At 39.6% G+C, this 10,969-nt stretch overlaps 1 protein-coding gene across 4 annotated transcripts in view; it reads right to left on the bottom strand.

The window, feature by feature from the left end:
- Nucleotides 1–123: 123 nt before the first annotated feature.
- Nucleotides 124–10,969, bottom strand: part of HIBCH (3-hydroxyisobutyryl-CoA hydrolase) — a 182,094-nt gene continuing 171,248 nt past the window's right edge. For 2 of the 4 annotated variants that reach the window (XM_057503774.1, XM_057503776.1), the window contains 4 exons: nucleotides 7,333–7,452; nucleotides 3,696–3,729; nucleotides 786–902; nucleotides 124–378 (listed from right to left, as the gene is read on the bottom strand). In XM_057503774.1, coding sequence (XP_057359757.1) covers nucleotides 787–902; nucleotides 3,696–3,729; nucleotides 7,333–7,452 — 270 coding nt within the window. In that variant the 3' untranslated portion in view covers nucleotides 124–378; nucleotide 786. The other 2 variants (XM_057503775.1, XM_057503778.1) reach the window with 2 other exon arrangements.

The following is a 10,969-nucleotide window of genomic DNA, read 5'->3' as shown; positions in this document are numbered from 1 at the left end:
AAAAACCTCTTCTCTTTGCCTGAGATTTCTAATGCTACAATAACTTATAATTATTTTAAAATAGATTTTTATATATGGAGAAAATTCTATGAAGCAGTAACACAGAATCCAAAAAAATTTCAGTTATATTTATAATCTATATATGTTTATTTAAACAAGACACAAACCACTACCCAAAGCCAAAACAAAGTTTCCCACTTCAATTAGACATACTAACTCAAGAATCTCCAAAGACCTTGATATTTTTCCATCTTCTAAAACCTCAAAATGTTAAATCATTGCTTTACAGAGATTTGAAGTAATTATTCAAATTTTCATCAGTGACTTCTTTTAGATCAGCTGGTTTCCACTCTGGACTCTGGTCTTAATCTATTAAAACTGTCAAGTGGAGATATAAAAAATGTTAGTACATTTCTTTCTGGTATTACCAGTAATCATAATTACTGAACTTTTCTGGAAAGGACAAACATTTTCTGGAAAGGACCAGATAGTATTTTAGGCTTTGCAGGCCTTACAGTCTCTGTTGCAATTACTCCAAGCAGCCATAGATAATATGTAGAGAGATGAGTATAGCTATATTCCCATATGGACACTGACATGTGAATCCCATGTAATTTTCACTTGTCATGAAATTTTAGTGGTTTTCTTTTCCCCAACCACTTAAAAATACAGAAACTATTCTTAGCTTGTGGGATATATAAAAAACAGGCAGCAGGCCAGATCTGGCCCACGTGCCATAGTTTGCCAACCCCTCCTCCAAAGTAATACCTTAAAAATCCAGTCACCTCAAAATTTTAAATCATTGCTTCCCAGAGATTTGAAGTAATTATTCAAATCTTCATCAGTAACTTCCCTTAGATCAGCTGGTTTCCACTTTGGACTCTGGTCTTTATCTATTAAAACTGTCAAGTGAAGACATAAAAAATGTTAGTACATTTCTTTCTGGTATTACCAGTAACTGTAATTACTGAAGTGACAGGAACTACCTTGTATTAGGCATATTTTTCTATTGCACACTTTTTTTCCTAGAAAGTTGAATGTTTTGTGTATGTTCCATTTTCCTTCTAAATTAAGCCCCCACAGAATTTGAATGGATAGCAACATACTGATGCTCTGTGTGTCATCTCACCTGCTAAGCCTGATGCCTCCATCTCGAGTACTGCCTCCTGCACTAATCCACTGGTGTAAACCTGAGAACTCTTCTCTTATTCCTCAGTTAAAATCATAAATGAAATCTCCCTGTTATCAAGCAGCCAACACCAGAGTTAGTATGATTTAAAGGGAAGGCAGGGAAGGGGAGAGGGCCCACAAGAGCCTTCTAACCTCTTCCACATTGAGTTGAAAGGAAAAGGGGTCCTTATGCATAATTTAAATGTAGACACTGTCATTTTGCTGAATCCTCTAGTTCACTCAGCTCTGAATAAAATACCAGACCACCTTCGGGTTATCAAAGAAACTCTACTCTCATTTCAGTGTAGTCATCACTTAGTGTAGCCACATAGTATCCCCACAGGATTTAAGTATGAGGCAATCTGTAACCTCTCTTTAAAAAAGGGAGGGGAATGTCAATTTCCTGGTTGTGACAGTATACTAGAGTTATACAAATGTTACCATTTGGAAAAATGGGAGGGGGGTGTGCAGGATCTTTCTGTATTATTTCTTATAACTGCCTGGAATCTGTATCTCAAAAAATTAAAAAGGGGGGGAGGGGGCAGTGAAGGGGGCTACCCTTAGTATGGTTTACTAGGAACTTTCAACCAGTCTTCAAATGTGTATAATTCCCATGAAGAATGAAAATAAACATAAAACTCTACATTGAACCTAAAAAAGTAAATTTAGCATTAAAAGTCTAAATAACTAAAGAAGCAATCTGGGAGCCAAGGAAGCGGGTTACCTCAGGAGGTAGAGGGAAGGAGGCTTTAGGCAAAATTAAACATGAATACTGGAGGTTTTTAATGTTGGGCTGCCTAACTGCAGATCCTGGTATCATATCAGTGGTGACATTGAACACTAATGCTATGATCCCTGCCAATTTGAAAGTTTTACATTCCCTGGGCAGCATAAATAAAAATAATCATGGAACTTTCTACAAGACTCTCTTCCCTTTTAAGCCTTCTGGCTTAATGCTATCTCTTTGACAGTCCACTGAAGGTCAAAAGGAAAGAGATCTGCATCTTATTTTATTTCAAACAAACTAAATGTTTTACCTAGCATAAATACAGTAAGTCCATTCCCCGTAGACAGCTCAGATCTTTCAGGGCTCATGAGGCACTCACTCAGATGCCATTTGGTAGCTCTCTAGCTCTGCTAATCCATTTTTATTTTCTTCTATAACCAGGGAGGAGTTTATTATAGATGTTAAAGAATTTTGACAACCACATTCCCCTAACTTGCTAATTTTATCTAATTTGCTAACCTATTTTATAATTAGCAAATTGCAGTGAACATTTGATTATGCAAGAACACCAAACAGTTTTACCCAGAATAGATACTGCTTTCTGCTAAAAGATGAGGCAATATACTTTCTTCTTCATTACAAAGTAGCTTGATAAGCACCTGCGTAATGAGTCACAACTTTGATGCTGGCTTCAACAATCTTAAAATAACCAACAGTGTATCTAAAAGCAATACCTTTCTTTCTTAAGTTAAAGATGGTCTGCTATAACATACAATGACTACTTTAGCTACATAACCTAAATGGCACACAGGTTCTCCTAAAATCAGAGATCTAGGCTCTGATGCACACAAAGCAAGAATTTCTAGGGACTTAGTGTGAAAAATGCCTATTTTACTTGGTTTCTATAAAACAGCCATCTCCTTTGATTCAACTCCATGAATCCTCTAAAAAGATCTGAACCCACTGTTTATTTCTGATATTATATCATTACAAAAGTTAAGAGAGCCTACAGTAACCAGTGTTTATTGAAGCTTACAGATCCAAGAATGTAACCTTTTATGCAGATAAAGTATATCCATGAGTCTGTATTATATAAAAATGACTAATAAAAATATTTAAAAATTAGGTATGCAAAACACATGCAGAGGGAAAGAACCCATTTTATTCAATATAAGTAACAGCTCTTATTTATAGGGATATAGGCTTATATATGAAAAGAAATTATTGCACTATGCTGGGGACAAAAAAAAAATTAACCACTTGCTTTTTCTAAATATGCTGACTCTGGAAATGATAAGCAAAAACAGAAATTAATAGGAACATTAGCAGATATTACTAATTATGCCATATGGCTTTTCTCAATGTCATTTAACTGCTCAGTCACAGGCAAAGAGGTGGATGGCAGGGTTCAACACTGCTGGATTTTGCCAGGCCAGTATAAAGGGTAGGGGACGGGAAGCCCCTGTGCAAGGGAATAAACGCACCTTTCAAAGGCCTCAGCAGCAATAGGAGTTTTCAAGTTCATGCTGCACTTAGCAGAGTTGCTCCATGTGACTGTAGGGGAAGAGTTATCTCTTACATATAAACTGGGGAGCAGTGACCAAGTTATGTGAATTTTTTTAACTATGTTGGTTTCAAAGACTGATCTTCCCTTATATAGTAGTTGGCAATATTAAAAAAAACTTCGCAATGTTTATAAAATTTTTTACTAATAAAACAACTATCACCTTGGATTAACAAGGGGTATGCTCACAAATCCTATTTCCACAGTAGCCAGGAAGCAATGACTGCCACTTACCTGCCCTAACACCTTCATGGAAGTCATGGCCTCTCTGAAAGAAAACAGAGATTAAATGGGGAATTTCTAGGCATCCTTTTTCCTGGTGCTCTCTCTCCTCCACCCACTTTGGCCTGCCACAACCTGACCCATGACATCCAGAGACAGGACCCCTCTGATGACCCACTCTCTTATCACCAGCCACTATTCTTAATTGTTCTAGAATCTCCACTGCTGTAGACCCCTCAACTTACTGAGCTACACCACAACTTTCTCACCATTTGTTCTGGCCTCACTTCTGTCCAGCCCAGTTTCCCAAGTCCATTAATGTGGTCAGTTTTCCTTGAAAATGCCCTTATCTCCCCCAAGCCTTTGTCTCCCCTTTATTGTGCCCTGGCAAAATCCCAGCACCAGCTAAATCTGACAACATCCCTCTGTCTACATTTGAACAGCTAAATTTTGCTGCAGAAGAATCATACAACTATGACTGGTTTCACTTGAAATGCACGATCACAAATCTAAACCAGGCATAGAGAATAGCCCCATGAGTCATGTTTTCTTCCCCATTCCCAGAGACAATGATTTAAATTGTCTTCTGCCTCTTCAACCTCTACCCCTAGCAAATTCTGTTCTCACTATAGTCTCAGCTAATGAATTAACTTTCTATTTCATTAGAAAAAGAGAAATCCTAAGACATGAACAGTCCGTTCTTCCCACTACGAAAGCACCCGCAGCCCCGTGACGGCCACCTGCACCATGCCTTCCTTTTCCTGACTGTGGAGGATGGCCCATTCCCCCTCCAAAGGCCCTGCATTCCCATTCACATCCCTTTTTATCTTCTCAAGGACTTTGCTTCAAAAGGTTAATCCATCCCTCTTTCCTGGCATCACCAGTGCAGGTGGTGTAACTTAGAGGCTGAGTGCATACAGTTCAGATGTCTGGGTTCACCTCCTGAGCTCTCTTACACAGAACCTACGTGACTTTGGTAATTTCTCTAACTCCCAGTTTCAATACACCCATCATAGGACTATCTTAATCCACCCACCAGCAGTGTTTGACACATAGTAAGTGTTCAGTAAATATTACTATTATTAGTAACATAAACATAATCTTTTCCTCTATTGGATGATCATTCCCAATCATTTATGAACATGTTGTAGTATCTTCTACCTTACACAATAAAAAAAGGAACCTCACTTAATTCCACAGTTCCAGCTTCTATCTTATTTCTGTTTCAAGAAGAAAGCTGTGCACATACAGTCTCTACTTCCTTCACACCCCATGTGCCCATTTTCTCTCCAACTTACCACTCTGTAACTTCTGCCCCAACACTCCTCTGAAACAGCTTGCCAAGGTCACTCATAACTTCAGTGTTTCCAAATGCTAAGGATGCCTCTGTCCTCACCTACTGGTGCTTTGACAGGACTCTCCTCCCTGAAATATGCCTCTCCTGCCTTCATGGCACCACGCTCTGCCGGCTCTCCCACTTCTGTCTTTTTTCACGCCACTGCTTTCTCCTCTAGCCCACCTCAAAATGTTGGAATTTCTCAGGGCTCAGATCTGGGCTCATCATATTATATTTCTATACAATCTTAGCCATTCTATATGGAAAACATCAGTGCCTAAGTGATCAATTCTGTTAAAATATAAGATCATGTCCCTCCTCTGCTCAAAAACATCCAGTGGCTTTCCATTTTACTCAGAACAAAAGCCAACGTCTTAAAAAAAAAAACAACTTCAAGGCCATATATGCTCTGCACAGCCCTTCCCTACCTGTTAGCTCCGACCTCACCCCTCACTCATGGACCACGGCCTCCCCCTTCCACAAGGCCTCGCTGTGGCTCTCGGAACCCGCCTTTCTCCAGCTGCATACCCGCCGGCTCTCTGCCTGGCTGCTGCTCCTCCAGATCCCCGCGTGGCTTGCTCCTTCACTTCTTTCGGGTTCTCACTCAAAGGACGTCTTCTCAGTGAGATGGCCTCTAGTCACCTGGCTACACATTCAGCTACTATCCTCCTCTGCACCATGTCCTCCTTCCTGCCGCCTTTTACCCTCCTTAGTACTTAAAATCATATACTATATGTTGTGCAAATTTATCTGCTTTTATGCTCTCTCTCTCCCACAAGGGCAGGAATTTTATCTGTCTTGTTTACCTATGGATTTTTGGTGCCTGTAACAGTGCCTAGCACATGGTAAGCACTCTTCTTTATTAAGCAAATAATTCCCTAAGTTTTTTTTTTAACTGATGCTAGTGTCTCTCAGACATCAGTCTCTAACCCACACCTCTAAGCTCCAGCTCCTAGATGCACTCTTCCTCTCACATCCATCAAGAAGGCCTACCAATTCTGCCTCCTACATTCGTCTCAAGTTCACTCCCTTCTGTCCATTGCCACCACCCGTTATAACCTAAGCCATGGCCATTGTGCCTGGATGCATGCCTGTCTTCACATCATTCTCTCCATCACTCCCCTGTATGTTTCCTTTACAGCACTTACCACAATTTTTAATTATTTTACTTACTTGGCTGACCTTGTCTATATAGTCTCAGGGGAGAAGAACAAAGCCTGTGTCTTTCTTTCAACAACATGATGCTTAGCACAGTACCTGACACATAGCTAACATGTTGCTAAGTGAATGAAGGAAGGAGGGACTCAATCAATCTAGGCAGTGCACTGAATGTACAGTGAAAAACATGAACTGTGTGAAGCAGACAGGCAGTCAGTGGTCAAGAATGCAGGCCCTGGAGTAAGACCACCTGGCCTCCCACGCCATGTCTCTGCCACATAGGAGCTGTACTACCTCAGGCAGGTCACTTCTCTCTGCCAGTTTCCTCATCTGTAAAATGGAGTCAATAATAGTACTATCCTCCCAGAGACAGTAAAATTTAATGGAGAGAATGCATATAAAGTGCCTAGCATGGTACCCAGTCACAATAAACAGTAGACTCCACCTGCCATTTACCTGCTGACAAGAAGTGATTTTAAAATATGACTCATTTATTTGTGGTTACATGAACTACTCTGAATACCTTAATAACTATTTCAAGAAATGAAAGTCTATTAGGGATTTCTAACTTTCTAGTTCTTAAACAAAATATGTCCTTTAGGCCACACATTTTACTCATCTAAGGGCCCTCAACACAGGACACAGAAGGGATGATTCTGCTTTTAAAGAGTATGACTCTGATGTTTCATGAAATCAATAATATTCTATGTGATTATTATCTATTTTAAGTGTATTTACAATAGTATTTCCAATGCTAATCTGTCAATTGAAATGTTAATAGACAACTTCCATTTGTGCATTTTAGATATATTCCTCATTTTAGCAATGAGGGAATTCAGATTTAGAAAACTAGTGCTGCTGGCCCAAGGTCAGAGACCATGCCTGAAAAGTGGCTAATATCTATTTTGAATTCCACATGAGGTTAGAGGCCTTCTTACACTTATATACAAATGAAATTGCTGTTTCACAAAGGTTTAATAACTGGGAGCAGTACTTCCACACACCTTAAGCTAACTGCCCTGTTGTGTTTTAGCTGAGTAGATTTACAGGTAGTTTTAATTTTATTTATATTTTTTATACTTTATATGTTCTACAATGAACATATATATTACTCTCACAACTAAAAAATAACAATACTTAGAAGAGGATTCTTACCATACATGCTTGACTCAGCCTATATTCCATAGTTAATACTTCTGGCAAGGTCTTTGAAGACCCCTCCATGAGCTGCCTTAGTGTGATCTTTAGAGATGTTGGAGACATTTTATTAATGACCTGTAAGAGAAAAAATTTTTACTAGTTTTATCCCAATAGTTTATTTTCTACAATAAACTGAATTTTTATATAAATAATATTAAAATTTGCTCCTGAACAGTACTTTCACATGACAGTCTCCTGAAAGTAAGATTATGCCTTAGCCTAATTCTGTCAAAGCACCAAAAGTTGTCCAATCCATTACAGTAACAAAACAGATCATTCTACAAGTGGAATAAATCCTATACCTATAACTTAATAAAGTAAATCTACATTTTGTAGCTTGCCTGATACAAAGTAAGACCCCAACTACGTAAGCAAACAGTGACTCTGCTTAAATAAAATGAATACACATCTTACAAACCACTAATAAGAGGACATTTCACTTTACAAAATAAAGAAGGTGAAAGAGTAGAAATACCATAGCTCTTCTCTCCCTCTTTGTAACGCTAGAGAAGTCTTACCTAAACTATAGTCTATACCTATAAATATATCCACTTACCTTGGAAGTAAAGAGAGAAAATAGTTCACAGAACAGCGAGGTAGTCTTCTACAGTTCTGATTTGGTAAAATAAAAATTATAGGCCTAACTCTTTGGTTACAATGCTATGATACTTCCTTTTGAGTTTAAGGATGTTATTTCTAATGTTCCAATACATGTGTGTGACTGTGACCATCAGCTGCTGCAAGAGTGCCCATTACATGCTGTATAAGTCTGATGCTTGCCCTTCCCTTTATATTTGCAATATATAGTTTTCAGGAGTGTTGTTGAGTAATGATCTCAAAGGCACAATTTTAGTTCTTGAGTTCAAAGAATTCCCCACACCAAGATTCCAGGTTCTCTGCAGCATCCTCAAGTCTGGCACACAGATTAGGAGAACAGCCTGCATGTACAGGGCAGTACCTCAGCTAGCAGCTGCCAGAGCTTAAACAGATGATCACGGTACAGGGGAAGTTCAGGGAGGATCAGTATCCTACCGACAGCCACAATGCTGTGGAAGAGAAGATAAGGATGGAAGGACATTAAGGTTTTCATGACTCCAGTTCATCTTCACAGGACTCATTCTTCTGCGCTGGCTGCCGTGGTCCAGACATGCTCCCTTTCAGTGCCCCAGCAGCAGTCCTACTCCATGCCCTTGCCTTGCTGGTTGCCAGCCACGAGGACAATGGTGCTGCAGCCATCTGCAGCTTTGCTCAGAGGCCCGCCCTTTCCATGGCAAGGAGACAATGGGTCCATTTTGCTGACAAAACCACTGATTTCCTCAGCCACAGCAATGCCTTATTATCACAGATGAATACATGGAAAAACTTCATTCACATACCAAAAGGTGTCCATCAGGGAGTGGCACAGCCACCTTCTATGGTCTCTCATCTGCAAAGTCAATGGAGCTACAATCCTCTCTCCCACGGTGCTGCATGCGATCCTGCAGATCCATCGCTCAGCACTACTCCCATCACGCTGACTGCCTGGGTTCTTGTGCCTTGGGGTGGCACTCCATGTGCCTCTAAAATTCTCAACACACAAAACTCTGTCTTTGCTATGCTTCCTCAGTTGGCTACCAATCTATTTCATAAAAAAGGCCACTCCGGTACCCCAGTTTCTGTGCTTGTTACACACACACGAAAAGAAAAGAAGAAAATTTCATTCAGAAATCCCCACTGGTTCAGATATTTCATGAAATAGTAACTAAAGATATTTTCTTAAGACAGACAGTCATGTAAGAAGAAACCTGGTGTCCTGACAACCCAGGCAAACTGAGTCTCCACAACCCTTAGTATCCCAGTGGCTAGCACAGAGCCTCAGGTTTGGACTCTAGGCTCAGACACTCGGGGGCAAAATCCCAGCTCTACCACTTCCCATGTGATTGATCTCAGTGTCTTCACATGTGAAATGGGGTTAAGGGGGTAATACTATTACACACCTCATAAGTTGTAGCAATGTTAGATAGTGCACCATATCAGAAACCAAGCAAAATAGGGAAGGAGAGGGAGGAACATTTGTTGAACACACTTCCCTCAGCTCTCCAGCAAGTATGTTCACATGTATGCACATCTTACAAATGAGGAAACCAGATTCTGGTATTAATTTGTCTGAGGCCACACAGAGGAACCTGTCAACCCCAAAGCCTACCTCCTTCTACTATATGAGGCTATAAAAATAGTCATGTAAAAGCTGAAGGAAAGTCAAGAAGAATAAATATGGGGTAGAGTACATTGCATAAAGTATAAGAGAAGTGAATAAAATGTGTTTGTGTAATTTTTTATTACAAGGGGGAAGGCAGGGGAAGTCAGGATGGTAGGATGGGGAAAAACAGAGTTAAGGGAAGGCTTTTTTGTAAGGGTAGGAAAGCTTTCAAAATAATGGCAGAAAAAATGTGTCACTAACTCAAGAAAGTAAAATTGAAGATACTGAAAGAGGAAGACAACTGATGTGATTAGTTTCTAGAGGAGGCAGGAAAGGCTGGAATGAGAGCACAGACGGGGAGCTTCCCTTGGCGGGACAGTGAGATGCATGCCGAGGAATCAGGAAAGGGACAACGGAAGAGAGTTAAAGGAGCTCATATAACGTAGCTTCATTCTTTAAAAAGGGAACACGCAGACTGTTCTGGACAATTTGATAAATGATTTGGAGTTGGATCAGTAGCTGTGCCAGAAATGTATATCGATACAGTCCTGCACCCACACAACTCAGTGGACACATTTCTACTTCTTGGTATGGGTCAGTGCCCTTACTAACTTACCTGGCCTTTTAGAGATTAGTTGTCTCTGGTATGTCAAAGAGCCATTTTTGCCTTTACTTTATCAAATGATTCACAGTCTCATCTCAGCTCAGCAATATTACACTGAGTATTTATTATGCTTTAGACACTTCAGAAGAGACAATAACAAACAGGACATGTTCCTTGCATTCAAAGAGCATAATCAGCTCCATAACTTCACTCTTTTGGGCAAGAATCCTAAGAACCCTTCTTTTGATTTTATCAAGTCTGGGGAATTTCCAGCAAAAGAAAAACTCAGGATACTGCCTCTGCTCCTCCCCTCAGGAGTCTACCAGAAAACCCTAAAATATAGTCTGACATGCATTATCAAGAGAAAAACAACATCCAACAAGCCTACTGATACAATTAGAAGAATTCTACCAAGTAGGCCTCAGGGTTGCTTGAAGGGCTATATAGGCAGATAAGCCTCAGCTCTTTCTCTGATTCACCATGTGATTTTAGAAAATGATCTTTTGAGGGTTTTTTCCCCCTTTATTAAAAAAGTTTGTCATTTATAACATTCTCTAAAAGCTTTTCAGATGGAATCCCAAAAGAAGGAACCCTAATAATTAGGAATTAATGTACATTTAGATCATTTTATTTTCAAAAATGCATTAAAAAGTAGGGCCGATCCTCACATTAAACAGAGGGTAAAGATAATGAACAAGAAATGAAGGCTTAAAGGAAAAGTTATTGTATATGAAGTATATATACAAAAAAATGGCTTGTTCTTTACCTAATCAAATGAATACAAAAAGGTACAACATAAATGTAAATAC

This window comes from Manis pentadactyla, chromosome 6, assembly GCF_030020395.1.
Source record: "Manis pentadactyla isolate mManPen7 chromosome 6, mManPen7.hap1, whole genome shotgun sequence".
Taxonomy (NCBI): Eukaryota; Metazoa; Chordata; class Mammalia; order Pholidota; family Manidae; genus Manis; species Manis pentadactyla.
This window is presented reverse-complemented; position numbering and strand designations above follow the sequence as displayed.